Raw genomic sequence first — 15,673 nt, 5'->3', positions numbered from 1 at the left:
GAGGCCCAGCACAGGTTCAGATTTACAGGTAGCTTGCAGCTCCAGCACTTGTAGCAACATAGAACATAATTCATGTGTGAGTAGGTGATCTGGACATACGACCATAGACAACATGAGGGTTTAAGCCAGTCATACGCTAGTCTTGGATCAGACAAGACCCTGTTCTTGTAAGGTTTTAACCCTTGGATCCACTCTTCACCAGCTACCAAGCCCCACAGCCTACTGGAGAATTTAACCTTCCATCCTGATCTACCTCATGGTCCAGGTAGAAAAAAATCCCACTTTTCTCAAGAAGGTCCAAAGTTAAGTAAACGAGAACATTGAGTTCGATCAGTTCCACCTCTCAGAAATGGCCTCTTGGTTACGCTTTGGTCCTTTTTTTTTTTTTTTTTTTTTAAATTTTTCCTTTTTTTCATTCATTAAACAAGTTTTGTAACTTGTAAACCTGAATACTTGGAGGGAAAGTTCCATCTTACAGTCTGCCTGCTTGCTCGTCTCCATCCCCTGGCACTAAACTTGGATGCCCTTGACAGCTTGCTTGATGCTCTCCAGCAGGTCCTTGTTCTCTGGGTTCTGGTAGCACTCCTGGTTGGTGTACATGTCGGTCAGCGTGTTCACATATGCATCAAAGTTCTGCTCACTAATTGGCTCCTGTAGCCAAAAAAAAAGCCAAATAAAAGCATTAAAGGGAGAGGCTGAGATGTTTCTTTGCAAGGCTTCCGCATCAGAGCATTTTTGTGTGTGGTGTTGTACGTATGGGAGGCTCATCATGGAACCTCTGATCTTGCCAGATCTTAACTGGGTCCTTAATTTTATGCCCTGGCCTCGTGGAATTATTAACAGCACCAGGTTAAGCGGGTGCAGGAGGTTTGACAGGCTCAAGGCTGAATTAAGCCATGAAAAGGAAGGGCTGGAGGACAAGAGTTCTGCTGAAGCATCAGGAAAAGAACCAAAGGCAAAGTTAGGACAGGAGCCTGGTCACCTTGTGCTCACATCTGCCCACGCCAGCACGCCACTGCAGTACAGCTTGTGCTTGGAAACCTTGCAATTGTCTAACCTGGAGTTTAATGGGGGGAAAAAAGGAAGGGAGAAGGAAGAAATAGAACAGGAATGAAAGGAGCATACAAGTCTCGTGGGCATTGTTTAATTGGAGTTGCCCGAAACCTTGAAAAAATATTTGCTGAACGGTTTGTTTGACCTTTATGTGTCAAATACTTGACAAAAAAAAGCACTCAGCGAGCGCTTTTCTGCCAGTTAGGCAGCTGGGTGAATACTCTCCAAAACGGCTCTGCTGGAGGATGGCTTCTCTCCAACCAGCCTGAATTTAAATACCAACCCTAATGAAAAGGATTCCCAAAAAAAAAAAGAGACATGATAGCAAGAAAAAAAAAAAATTAAAAAAAAAATCAAAAGCTCATTCCTCTGATCATTGTGATGGTCTTTAGGAGTTGTAAGAGGAGTTGTAAGAGGACAGCTTCCCCAAAAACACATGCCCCCCCCCCTCCTCCATACACCTGGTTTTGACAACAGTAATTACATTCCTGGGAACAGAGAGAAGGTAATTAGTAGCCTTTTGTGGTTTTACTATTTTAATGCAGTCTTTTCATTTTGCTGTAACCCTCTGGTAACATGCTGTGGGCTGTTAGACCTTGTTAAATTAAACAAAATACAGTCTCTTTAAGAATGCTATTCTTTGGCTGCCAGCTATTCAAAACCAAATTGAAACTACCTGCATTATTACAGGAGCTGTAAGATCTTTCTGACGTTGAAATCCAATCCCCTCCTGATCTCTGCTTGGGCTGTCTTAGCCTAAAAGGCACCGGGTAGCCTTGATAAAGTTTCCCATTTTGTGAGAATGCTCCCAGATGTAATGGGACAGAACAATAGACACAAAGCAGAAAAGGACAACAAAAGGGAGATAGAACGCAAGCTTCAGAGATAGGCAAAAAGTACTGATCTTATAAAGGACACGGAGGTGTGTGGAGTGAAATTCTGCCCCTCTGTATCATGAGCTGGGTTTGTCATGGCTCTTTTGAGAGCTGTCAAAGTTCCTTACCATGTGCGGAAGGCGGATATTGGCAAGACTTTGGATTAGAGCCTGGCTCAACCCTGAGAGCTCCAGGAACAGGGCTTCGTTTTGCTCCTCTATGATTTTGTTCTCCTCCTCAATGTTCTTCAGGTTCTTCTCCATGGTGGAGATCTGCGGAGCAAGGAGGGTGGGGCAGGGTTACCTGGAGGAATTGGCCATGAGCCCCCAAGTCTCAGGCATGCATCTGAGGACACGAACCTGCGACTGCAGTTTCACCATGGCCGCTTCCATCTCCGAGTTGGACTCGTTCAGCTCGCTGATCTCCTTGTTCAGCTGCTTGATCTCTTCATCGTTCTCCAGAACTGCAGGAGAGAAGGTCACGGGGAGTCAGCAAACACTCATGGGAAAAGCAAAAACCTTGAGTTTTCTGCTGAGCTTTCTGTCGCGTAGACATCAGCGCTCTCCAAGTCCTCACCTTTGCTTTTACCTCCTCTAAATGGGATTCACATCTCACCTAGTTGGTTTTTTTTTAATTTTTTTTTTTTAGTAACATTTTTAGCATCACGGTTCAATGATAATTTATAGGTCAGTATGTAAATGCAAAAGCCAACGACAGCAGAGCGGTTGGAGTCCAGCACCTCCTGCACCCTCCAAGGCTGATTGCCCTGAAAACTCAGGTCGTTCTCTCCAGTCCTGAGTTTGAGAAGATGCCATTTAAAAAAACTAATGCATATCATGATTAGAAAATAGGAGGTTCATAAACGAAAGCCATATTTCTAGCAGAGTGAGGGTATTTATAGGTTCCAAACTCTATAAGGATTCAAGTACAACGCCTGAACCGTGTCCAACACCACAGAAACCTCAGTCACAGCGCTGGAAATGCAAAGTGCCGGCGCTAACAAAACTCCAGATCCAGAAATATCTGCAGGATTAAAAGCCCTGAATAGGTGGAAATCGCTGAATGACTGCGAGGGATTTGTAAAAACGTCAGCGAATATTTCAGAGAATATCTCGATTTCAGCATTAAGTCTTTTTGCCTGGAATTTCACCAGGGAAGCTCAATCTCCAGCGTTTCACCTGCTCCCATCCAGTGTGTCACTCGGGGAGCAGTGCCAGCACCATACCACCCCCAAATCCAAGCAACCGTTGGGGTGTTCATAGCACATCATGTCCTTGCAAATCTGTGGCCAGATTTTAGTTGTCAAAACCTTCCCAGTTTGCAAAGAAAAAGATAAACGGGCTCAATACCCCGAGGCAACCACAAGGCAAAAAGTGTGAACGTCCTTTACCGTCGCTGGTCTTGAACTTGGTGTTGAGAATTTCATCCCCTGAGAGTTTTCCTTTCTTCCCAGCAAAAGTAGCTCTTGGACACCCTGACAAACTGAAAAAAAGAAGTAAAAATGGGTTTCGTAAACTCCTGGTATTTATAGGTGCTTGTGTTCCCAACAAGAGCACGTCCTATTTAGTGGAGTTCCCGCTGCGAGACTGTTCTAAAACCTTTTTATGGTACAGAGGAAATTGCTTTATAAATACTGCCATAAAACTCCCCATTTATAAAGCAAGAGCCATTTTCTCCCAGCAAAGATTAAAACCACATTGTTTCCTAGAAGAAAGGGCATGACAGGTGAGGAAGGTAAAACGAGCCTGTCTTGCTTTAGGCATCAGCCCCTTGGTTTGGGTGCCAAGGTCCTGTTCTGGCTTGCTCATGGAAGGACTTTTGATGATTTTGCCCAAACCACATCTCACCGTTGCAATATTAAAAACAACTAAACATTTTCTTCCACGCAGAAAGCTCCAACCTGGCTGAGGTCAACATCAAAAGCACCAGATATGGGGTCTTGCATGAAGAGGTGAATAATGCTCAAGCAGCACTGACAGGCTAGTCCAGGACAACGTTGTCATGCTCCTGGTGCTTCCAACCCTGGGATTTACCTTCGGTGAGTGAGGAAGCTCCCGTTGGCGTGGCCGGAGCCGTCGCAGCCTGGCGTTGGGCAGGTTGGACCTTCGTTCTTCAAGGACTTCCAGGAAAACGAGGAGCCATTGAGTGACCCTTCCTTCTGCCTGCGGGCTGCCAGAGGGCACCCCGAGGCGCTCCGGTGAGAGGCGTATTTCCCACTGATGTGTCCCAGCCCAACACAGCCAGGAACAGGACACCTGGGCACAGGAAGGACCCACAGTTACAGCACGGGAATGAAGAGGGACATGGAGAGGACAAGAGGAAACAGCCTCAAGTTGCCCCAGGGGAGGTTGAGGTTGGAGCTGAGGAACGATTTCTTCCCTGTAGGTTGCCCAGTGCTGTGCCAGGCTGCCCAGGGCAGTGGTGGAGTCCCCACCCCTGGAGGGGTTTCCAAGCCGTGGAGACGTGGGGTGAGGGACACGGGGCAGTGGGGACCTGGCAGTGCTGGGTTAATATTTAGACTCGATCTTAAGTTCTCTTCCAATCAAAACTATTCCATGATTTTAAGATTCTATAAGGATATTATGGATGAGCAGAACTGAGGAAGCCTGGGAAGCAAGCATTTGCACTTCGGGGATCTCATCTGGAGCTTCAGCACCCTACACTAGCACAGTCAAAGCAATCCAGGAGCACTGTCTGTGGCCACAGGGACACAACCCTTCTCCATGAACCAGCCTTGGGAGCTGGTCAAGCTATGACCTGTACACCAAAAAGCTGCAAACCTGCTTCTGCAAGGAGGGCATCCGAGGGGTTTCTGAGCCCATACCCCATCAGACAGGACAAATAAACCCTGGGGCATCACTCAGCCTGCAGCCACAGCCTCACTTGCCTCCTCCTCCTCCTCCTTCTGGTTCACATCCTGCAGCTACCAACAGATCAACCTGCACTCACGAGGGGATAAATAAGGAATTACCATCAAGGAGGCTTAGAAGCCCTCCCACCCCTGTGCTTCTGCCCCTGTCTGTGGCCAGTTAAGGCAGAGGGGAGCTGCAGGGGGTGCCGAGGAAGCTCTGACACAACTTGAGCTCATCCAAGAGGATGAGAGCCTCCAAAAGGCACCTCTTCCCTCCCCGCTCACAAACTCTGTGTAGTCACTAAATTCAGCCACTCGACAGAGCCCGGTGTGTCTATTAAGGTTTCTGCTGTGGTTGGCATTTATTTAAAGATGCTAGTCAATTATAAATGCAGTTAAAAGTTTATTACTCGAGGGAGGCTGCTCAAAAAAAAAAAAGAGGGGAGGTGGAATTAGGTAGGAAACGGCCAAAATAAACCCCATGCTCTGGCTTTGAAAGCAGTTAGGGACTTGGAGTTTCCCCCGAAAAATATCCACAGAGCTGCTCCTGGAAATCACAAGGCACGTTTCTCCACAAAACCAGTTCCCCTGATTGTTTACATCCCCTACCAAAGGGAGATGACAGCGGAAAGGGGGGGGAGCTGCACACCCAGCCTTTTTCCCAAGGTAATTTGAAAAATGCTGATCTCGATTTTAATCAGCTGCAAATGCAGCACAATTCACTTATAATATCCCTGCCAGCAGGATCCTCAGTAAATTCATAACATCATTGCTTTTATATGATCACGAGCAAATTACTGAATCCTCAGGAGGAAAAGGAGGAGAAGGGGAGGGGGGAAGAGCAAGACAGAGAGAGACAAACCCCAGCATTTAGTATGCAGCCGTTACGGCCCGACTGTTACATATTTTACGCTGTTAATTTAACTTTCATTACATTTTCCTTGTTAAAAAATAAACCAAAGCCTTATTGTGTGAAACAGCTCCTTTGGAAGCTTTTATTTTTTTTTTTATTTTTATTTTAAGTTATTAGTATTTAAGGGAAGCTCCAGCAGCACTCGATCAATTAGGCGGCCGCGGATGCTTCCGTTTTGTGCCAGGGCTGGGCTGAAGGTTGAGGTGATCTGTTCAATCACGTCTGGAGCAAATTACTTGAAGGATGAACAGCAAAAACAACAGGGACTAAATGACTTTCTCCTCGGTGGTGATGTGCAAAACTCGGCTGGGTTCCAAGTGGCACTCGGTGCAGACAGAGGATGGATTTAGAGCCAAAGCTCCTTAAGTCAATCTGGGGCCGGGCACACCTTGCTGCAGGAGGCACAACACGAGCTAGGGGGAGGGCATCAATGTACCTTGTTGATTTGCACATCTTGGAGGAGCTTCTGCTCCTCCTGGGTTGCTGTCTGTGCTGTGGGACCTTGGGCAATGCCTGCCTCAATGCCACAGAGACCCTCACAGCCCACCCGGCCCTATCTGCACCACCATGGTCCTGCTGAGCAGCTCCTGATGGAGCAGCAGAGCCATGACCCACCTACCAAGGTCAGTCCAGGGCTGGACACCATCAGCTTTCTAGGAGTCTGGATGTCCCATATTTCTTGCCATTTTAGCTTCCCAGCATTTGCACCTTCAGAGAGAAGATCCATCTCTAGGAGAGACCCAACCCCTGCTGAGGATGCCAGGAGGGATCATTGGTTCTTCTGGGGATGTCTCAACAAGCTCGTCCCACGTTCCTATACAAGCACCAGCTGTATAGCAGCAGGGGAGCTGGAACTAGATGATTTTTAAGGTCCCTTCCAACCCTGTTTTATGATTCTGTAACAAAACAGCCATAGAAAAGCCCCTTTCCCCTTGCCCTGGGAAGCAGCGAAACCACATTGGGGGACCCACTTGGCACATCCCTGACCGGTCCCTGCCCCAAAAAGCTGAACAAAGCCCTGACTTCCCCAGCTTCACAGGGCATGTGTCCTTGGGGAAAACATGGAGAGGGGCAACCTCCCAAGCAGGGACCTCCAACTGCCGTGCAAGAAGCAAGCGTGCCAGAGCCAGCAGTTGCGTGACAGCCTTTGCTGCTTGTCCTTCCCTTTGCTGTGTTGCTGGTTAATGGCACAGAGTCACAATGCCACCAGCAATGGAGTGTATTTGAGCCAAAAAAAAAAAAGGATTCTCGAGTAGCTTGCTTAATTTTTAATAAACTCCACTAACTCCTGCTAATTATCACACGGCTCATTTAACTGGGAGCCTTTCCTTCCTGTACGCCGAGGAGGAAGAACAGAGCAGATGGCTCAAATATCAGCTTTTTCTGCAGGTCCTTCCCCCTGGCTGGCACATCCCCATCTCCCCCAGCCCCCGTGGGGCTGGTTCTGCTCCCACTCAGCCTCTGCTCCAGGCCAAACCCCAGGGCTGTGGAGGTGTCCACCTCTGCTCTTCTGCAAGGGCAAGAGCTGCCCTAGGGCTAAAACGAGGAGGAAAAGATATATTTGGGGACAGCCTGCTGAGCCAAAGGATGTGTGTCAGCACTTGTGGCCATCTAGAAGCTCTGGGAAGAGGTTGATAAGTTTTTTCATGTTTCTTTTTACCCATCTCCACCTGGGATGAGTGGATGGGCTCTGGAAAAGCTGGGGATGCTCTGGCTCTAACCAAAAACAGGCTCCTGGAGTCAGTGCTGGCCCCAGCCCTGCTCTCAAGGCTTTGATGCCCTGTGGGTGCAGGAAGGGTTGAGAGACAGACCCCAAACCTGGCATCAAGCCCTGGATGCTGAGCCCATGATGCTCAGGCTTGCCAAAAGTCAGGACAAACGGATTTCACAGCACATGAAAGCTCCTGAGGTGCACTGAGGGATGTAAAAATCTCTGTTCTCAGTAGGAATAAACCCCCTGGGATGTTTTGAAACATTCAGCCTGAGGCAACAGAGAAAGGCTTTTTCTGTTCAGTTTGAATATTCAGCCGTGACAAGGACTCTACAAAACTTCTCCTGCTGTGGGTTACCAGCTCCTGACCCAGCTCAGGGCTGGATATTTGCACCATGTTCCTGGGAGTGAAGCGAGCCTGCCAGCACCCCTCACCTACCCCTTGCTGTCCCCCAAACCCGTGACATTTCACCTGACTGTGGGTTTTCAGCCTCCTCTACAACACTGGTGATATTTCCAGGTGTTATATTGACTATAGCTAAGAGGGGAACTGCTGATGCCTACGCCAGCCTACTTATCCTATCTGCAAAAACAGGTAAGAAAATAATCCACCATTACCTCCCCTGCCATCCAGTTTTCCTATCACATTTCAAAACGGCAACACCGTTTTGGGGATCAGGGAAAAATTCCCCCCAGACCAACAAGGGAGCTTGGGCAGCACCAGCTCCAGCATGGGCAGAAGATGCTCTGAGCCTCCTGGGCATGGGGGCACGTGGGATGGATGCTGCTGCCCCACGTAAATCCGTGCAAGGCAAAAGGGGGGGCGAGCGAAAGGGAGTTATCTCCAGACTTACTTCATCAGCTCTGGGTCTTCTTTGTCATCCTTTGTTGGGGTGATCTTGATCCCACTTTTCTTGGCACGAGGGCAGCCTGACAGACTGTGGTTAAAAAGAGAAGAAAGGGCTGTCTCACTGGCAGAATCACTGCATTTGCTATTCCCCCGCTTCAGTCAGCTTTCCCTTGAATTTGGCACAGTGTTTTTTGATCTCTCTCGTTTTGCAGCTTCACATCACGAGGAGAAGTCAGGAGGAAAAAAAAAACATAAAATAAAAAAAAAATTGAGGGAGATGGACAGTAATTAATGGTGTCTAGATAAGAAGATCTCTGCTAACAGCCTGCGACGTTTAATGGAATTGTTGAAACATAAGGCTCAGATCTCTGTTATTAATGCTCTAAAGTGATAATAGAAGTCATAAATAGGTGGCATTACTAACAGGAACATTGCATCAGCTAAAATCTGACCCTTTGTCTTTTATTCTGTTGAAGGAAGCTTCTAATCAGATGCTGGAAACATCAAAAAAAAAGAGAGAGAAGTCAGATTAAAGAGATGAAAATAGGCTCCAGTTGTCAGTAACGTTAATGTTTTATTCAGAACTTTACAACTCTGCCCACTGCAGGGGAAAATAAAAACACAACAACAACAACAACAAAAAAACACCCAGAAGGAGGCTCTAGAGGAAATAATTGAAGGGAGATCTTACCTTCTATGCGATGCATAATTTCCTGTTATGTGACCAGAGCCATCACAACCAGGAGTAGGGCACCTGAGGAGGAAAGGGAGGCTGGGGTTAGCCCAGGGATGAGAGCAGAGGAGGGATGCTCTGCAACAGCTCGTTTCAAAGAGAAACCAGGGCACTGTCAACACACAAGCAAGTTTTTTCCTCCCATCCCTTCTCCCTCTGTAAGAACAAGCTCTGGTTGGTAATAGCCACAGCACCAACGTTGATGGATCTCCTCATGCATGTTGGCATTGGAGAGGGATGTTGATGGGAAGAGAGTAGGATGTTGGCAGCATGGTAGGTGGCTGCTCTCTGGCAGAGGGACATGGGTCCCACCTTCACAAAGGGCACACCTCCTGATAAGGAGCCAAAAAAAGACCTCCAGGATAGTGTCTGTGTTCTTGAGGAAGCCATAAGGAGACAGCAGGTACCATCCAGGGCCATTGGACTGGATGTGAGCATAGACAAGAAACCAGAAAATTAGCCTACAGCTCAGGACAATGGGGCCACCTTGGCCACCACCAAGAAGAAGCCCCACAGAAGGTCTCATCTCAGTTCTGGGTGGCTTGGCAGGGGTTAAACCACTCAGGACAAAGACACCCTGCAGCAGAAGGGTCCTGGGAGTCCAAAACCAGCCAATGCCTCTGATGGGAAGTAATGAGAGAATAGGAGGAAAAACATTAGATTAACTTTGGGTCTCCTTCCCTAAAACCATGGACAGGGGACACGAGGGTCTGCAGAGGGGGACAGCTGCCTGTGGAGCCTCAAGCTGTAGATCACCAGGTCACCACACATGGTGCACCATCAGCTTTTGGTGCCAAATGTGCAGGGGATGCTCAGCCACTCGATTCTGACTGGAGTTGGATGTGCCTTTGCTCTCTTGATCCCCATTCCTGAAGTCGCTGGTGCCTGGTACCCCTGGTTGGTGCCCTGCAGCAGAGCAGAGATTGATGCATCTCCAGGACCCCCCAGGTAACTGATGTGGTGGTCCAAGGGCAGCCCCAGAGGCCAATGCCTTTGGGAAGGGCAACATGCTGGCTCCTGGCCTGGGCAGTGACATAGTTGGGGTCATTGAATAGTCTCCATTGGCCAAAAAAAAATCACCTTATCTAGGGTGGGAGAGCAGGGACACATCCTGGTCCTAGAAGGGTGGCGGGGAGACTAAATCAGGACCAAGGCTCAGACCCAGGAGCACATAAATGCCCCCTAGAGAAGGGACACATCAGCAGGACCTCGATGAAGGTGCCAATTCTCTAACTGATTTAGAAATTCCAGGTTTAGGAGATGATTGTGACATTTCCCTGCTTAAAGTTGAAAGGAAAACTGTTTCTTTGTTGTTCTAGCTGCAGGCTGGGATGAAATTATGGAAACCCTACCACCGAAATCCTCTTGCCTTTCAGGATGTTTAAAGAGAGGAGAGAAGTGATTTGATTTTTATTTTTAATTATCTGGAGACAAATCATACCGACGGAGACCTTTTATTGCATGTTCCAGCCTGGAGCTATTTTTTTTTTATATATCAGGGATATTAACCCTTGAAATAGAATTTATAATAGAAACACTGACACAGCCTTATCTGGAGTAGGGAAGAGCTGGGGCTGCTCTATCTGTAATATCTCCAAATCCTCTTCCCTTCCTCCCTTCTCCGCTCCCATCCTCATCAGGATAAGGGAAAAAAAAAGCCATATTTGGGAAATAGCATCAAAAAACTTCATTTTGGCCAGAAATATTCTGGTTTTTTTCTAGTATTTTGATAAAAACTGCTGACATCAGGTGCCAGAGGGGAGCAGGGGACGTTGCTCAGCGCGATGCTCGGGCTGGGGGATGACTCTGTTTGGTTTTTCTCTGGGTTTCTCAGGAACCCTCATGGTTCCTGAGAGCTTTTAATATCTTTCACACCAATTGCCTGATCAGAGGGCTGTTCTTTAAGGCTGTTGGAGAAACAGCAGTTCAGCAAAGCTCTCTTAAGAGGTTCTTTCACATTGTATCTCATCTATAACACACAACTGAGTGTACTTAGAGCCAATCATGCGAGTCCTTTCCATCCACGGGCATATTCAATTCATATCAACTGATCCAGAGACTTTTTCCACCTTTGTGATGAGGAGAAGGAGGTCAATGAACATTTTTCCTGACAGTCCCAAACCTACACTGCGATTTGGGCCAACAAAAAGGGATTTGGGACTTTTCCAACCACCTTCATGACCAAAAGGACCTTGCACAATGTGGAGTCCTCCTGGAGGTTTTACTCTCAGTAGAAGATAACTACAACTACTCTGCAGTTACAGTTATGGATATCTCAGGGTCTAAATTATCCTGAAATGGGATTCAGCAAAGCAAGGAGCTCAAAGGAGAATCACCCCCAGAGGTAGGCTGGTTCCATGGAAGTGATGCTGGAAAATAATTCACCATTAGCTTTCCCTCAAAGATGCAGGTTGGGTGAGGAGGGTTTGGGTCCCCCCTCAGTGTCTCCACCTATTTTAAATACAATTTCTGTTAAACCTTTCTTCAGGGGAAGCAAGCTAGGAGAGCATTTCAGAACTCTCTTGTGAAGAATAAGCTCCCACTGAATATGAGGAGTTTTGGGAAGACAGCAGCAAAGCTGTGAAGAGGGGGATGATATTTGAATGAAAATGTCAAACCCAAGTTGGAGCAGAAATGGGAACACCAAAATTTGGCTGCCCACGAGCCCTTTGCCATTGGCTCAGGGTCCAGCCTCCTCTTTTCATCCCCTCACACATCCAACTTCCATGGAAATGAGTAGGAACCTCTGTCGCTGCATCCCAAATAGCCCCTAAAATTGAGCATAAATTAGCATCTCAGGTTCTCCAAACGAGTTGGCTTCTTTTCACTGTGCCCTGGTGCTATTTTCCCAGCTGTGACTCTACCCAAAAATAAAGTGTGGGCCTTTATCTGGGCTTTGGATTATTTGAGAGAGACAAAAACATGGAATGAAAAGCATGATGGCACGAACTAGGGAACGAGAGCTTGGGAAGAGATGCCAAATGCAAAATAAGATACATCTACAGTGCCCAAAGGAAATGTGCCAGGGGTCCAGGGCATTTCTGCTCGCTGCTGTCATCCCCCCTCCCCAAAATATTCCTTCCACCGTTGCCTCTTCCCAACGCAGCAGCTGCTGGGCTCTGCTTGAGCTCCTCAGAGGCAGATTTTGATGGGCTCTTTGAAAGGAGAAGGGAGGGGATGGAGAAGCAAAAGCAAAGCAAGAGGGCAGTGGGGGCAGGGAGGGGGAAGAGAGAAAAAAGGGGGGAAAAAAAAAAAGAGAAAAAAGGGGGGGAAAAAAAAAAAAAGGAAAAAAAAAGGAGTTCCAAGTTGAGCGCAAACATACTTGAGGTCAGCAGAGTGGGCAGCCATGAGGTTTCTGAGACTCTTGTCAGCAAGAGGACAACCAGAAAGGCTGAAAGAGAAGAGAGGGAATATCTGGATAAGCAAAAAAAAAAAAAAGAAAAAGAAACAAAGAAAAGGAAAAAAAAGGAAAAAGAAAAGGGGCCAGGGCATGGGGAGGGAGAGGGGCAACAGGAGGTGGGGGAGGAAACAAGGAAACAGAACCAAACTCTCCGTGTGGTCAAAAAACAGAGTAAAAGAAATTTTAAAAAAAGTTGTCTTTAGAGTCCAAAGCATGGAAGAAAAAAGGTGAACCCACCTGCGGTGAGAGGCATAGTTCCCCGTTATGTGTCCACTGCCATCACAGCCTGGGGTTGGGCAACTGGACAACGACAACAAACAAGGAGATGAGTGCTGGAGAGCAACGGATTCACCCGAGAGCCACGGACCTGCAGGGCCAGCTGAGCCCCCCCCGGGGCTGCCTGTGGCCAGACCCCTCTCTCACCAGCTCCTTCCGCTGGACCTTGGCATGTCTTTCTAGGTTTGCATGCAAATAAACCAGCTGTTGCCCTTTCAGCTCCCCTTCCTCCCTTTTTTTGTTCCCAAAAGATCACAAGGATCCTGAAAAAAATATGAAAAAATTGAAGAAAAAAAAAAAAGGCAAGTCATAAAATGGGTTGGGTTGGAAGGGACCTTTAAATGTGACCCAGTCCAGCCCCCTGCAGGGAGCAGGGACATCCCCAACTAGAGCAGGGTGCTCAGAGCCCCGGCCAACCTCCCCTGGGATGGTTCCAGGGATGGGGCAGCAACCACCTCTCTGGGCAGCCTGGGCCAGGGGCTCACCACCATCATCATAAAAAAAAATTCTTCCTTCTCTCTATTCCAAATCTCTCCTATTTTAGTTTAAAAACATCCCCCCTTGTCCTGTCCTAACAGACTCTGCTCTAAAGTCTGTCCCCAGCTTTCTGACAGGCCCCTTGAAGTCCTGAGAGGCCACCAGAAGATCTCCCCAGAGCCTTCTCTTCTCTCCAGGATGAACAAGCCCAACTCTCCCAGCCTGGCCTCATAGCAGAGGGGTTCCAGCCCTCACATCATTTTTTGGCCTCCTTTGACCCCGTTTCAACCCATGTCCTCGGACCTGGGATGGTTTTGCCCAGCAGGTTGAGGCTTCACCTATTCTCTGCTCACCCACGAGTCCTTTTCACACCCACACAAGCACAGTGAGCCCTAGAGCCAGCACCAAAAGAGGCTGTTTGAGCAGCAGTGATGTGTTGCTACGTGGCACCCACTGGTGCAACGAGAAGAGAGAGCTGAGGAGCACCTTCACCACGACTGCCATCAGAGCCTGGAGGTGGCCCAAGAACTACACCCAGGCACAGGTCTGCTCCCGAGTTAACTCCAGCTAATTCATTCCAGTCCTTGGGCTGAACAAGGATGAGAAATGGGGAGAGAGACTCAGAGCTGCCCACGACACCATTTATTTATTCCGGGGCTGCTTCCATTGAGGAAATTTCTCTGCCCTCATAATTAAAGCATGGGAGGACTTCAGCCTACCTCAAAATCATCATTTACATTGCTGCTGGGTTTTAAAAAAGGCCACACGAGCTTTGAGTAGGGCAGCTGGTTGGAAAAACTCCCTCTGCTCATTGAGGGAGGCTGCTGCTGCTGCTCTACCCCCATGGATGTCCTCTGTGCCTCTCTGCTCCCTCAGCCTCCCTCCTGCATCCCAAGTAAGGAGCTGTGTTGTATAAGGTCAGCCAAACCCTGCCTGCTGACTCTTCCCTGTTTAACACGTAGGAAGGTCAGATGCACTGGGAAGAAGCCCAGAAAAGCAGCTCTGCTGGGAGGTCTCCCCATCACAACCTCCAGCCTGATCCCCACGTTCCAGCAGATCAGAGCCAGGTCCAAGCTGCAGCGTTGGGGTCGGTCTCAGAGCATTAACCATCAATTTGGGGATCAAAACATATGAGGTATGGGTCTGTATTTCCCCCCTCCCAATGCCATGAGCACACAGATGGGAGCTGGCTTAGAATAAGATGCAGCATGACACCAATCTTGCTGCACCCCCACTGGTATCATGGTGGTGGGACCCATTGCTCCACATTAAGCAGCCAACGAGTCTTCCCAGTGAAGCACCTTGTGGTTCAACACCCCCATCGAGAAGGTACTGAGGTCCTTCAGGTGCTCTTGGCTCCATAGCATCCCCCAGTGTCCCAAAACAAGGGGGCAGAAGGTTGGGCAGGCTCCATGGCTCTGCCAGAAACACTCCTGCAGGAAAACACCAGTGAAAACAGGCCCTGTAAGGAGGTTTCTACAGTCCCATCCACGAACCCTGAGAGTGCCAAGCTCCCCAGAAAGTTCCCTTCATCACTGCAGAGTTTCAAGGCCATGTGGGAACATATTTTGCCTCAAAGATCAGCAGTTGTATGAGGACAGGGTTTCTCTTTGAGCCTTCATTTGAACTGCTTAGATAAGACCCATCAGTCTCAAGAAAAGGAACTACACTTCTCATTTTAAAATGTAATTGCCAACAAATTTTGCCTCCTACCAGCCTGGCTGTGCTGGGTACCTGTTTTATATGTTGTGGAGGAAGAGATAAGAAGGCAGAACTTACGTGAGCAGCTCTTTCTTGATGTCCTTAGAGAGGAATTTCAGCTTGAAGTTGGTTAAAGTAACTTCCCCTGGATATTTTCGTTCTTCAAAGTTTTCCTCCGACACTTCTTGCTCGTCAGCTTCCGAGGAGGCAAAAGAGTGGGCAGCAGGCTCTGACTGCAAGAAAACAGCCAGGGAAAGGGGTTGTGGTGGTGGTCATTGCTGCTGAGACGTGGTAGAAGAGGATCCCAGGTCCATCCCAGCTAGTGCAGCATCACCAGCTCTTCTGAGCCCTTTGGAAGCACCTCACAGTACCCAAAGCAGAGATCCAATAGTCTGTCATTTCCCCTTTTCATGGGGGAAATATGCCAAACACGCCTGCACAGGCACTTACACCTGGCTCTTCCCAGGTCTTGAAGTGATGAAGATCAGTGCAATCCCCCCAGACTCATCCTCAGCAGCTCCTGCCTCCCTGTGGGCAGAGGGGCAATGGCTGCTGCCAGGGCCAGGACCCTCACCCCAGCCAGGAGGTAATGGTTGGGTTCTCCACCAGCAGGACCAACATTAGTGGCACACACGGCCAGTGGCAGATAAATATTATCCTGGGAACCTTCACCAGGAGCACCACAGGTGCCAATGAGCTGAAAGGATTTACAACGAAGAAAGCACTGAAGACCCAGGACCAAGACAAGTGGTGGGTTCTTCCTTGGCAAGAGCAGCCCAGCAGATCCAAGAGCATCTGCTTCCTGCCTGGTTGTCCATAGCTGATGTCTGGTA

General features: G+C 48.3%; 1 protein-coding gene across 1 annotated transcript; it reads right to left on the bottom strand.

Moving 5' to 3' along the window:
* Positions 1 to 406: 406 nt before the first annotated feature.
* On the bottom strand, positions 407 to 15,073 carry LOC103770236 (myelin transcription factor 1; the record flags this gene model as incomplete). Its single annotated transcript, XM_008937490.1, has 10 exons — positions 407 to 651; positions 2,057 to 2,200; positions 2,288 to 2,391; positions 3,319 to 3,410; positions 3,962 to 4,183; positions 8,258 to 8,341; positions 8,945 to 9,007; positions 12,309 to 12,377; positions 12,624 to 12,686; positions 14,919 to 15,073. Coding segments are annotated over 10 exons (1,137 nt in total), but the record flags the coding sequence as incomplete, so codon positions are not given.
* Positions 15,074 to 15,673: the final 600 nt, after the last annotated feature.

Source organism: Merops nubicus, unplaced genomic scaffold (genome assembly GCF_000691845.1).
Source record: "Merops nubicus isolate BGI_N331 unplaced genomic scaffold, ASM69184v1 scaffold15673, whole genome shotgun sequence".
Taxonomy (NCBI): Eukaryota; Metazoa; Chordata; class Aves; order Coraciiformes; family Meropidae; genus Merops; species Merops nubicus.
Note: the sequence above shows the minus strand (reverse complement) of the source record. Positions and strands in the feature narration are given on the sequence as shown.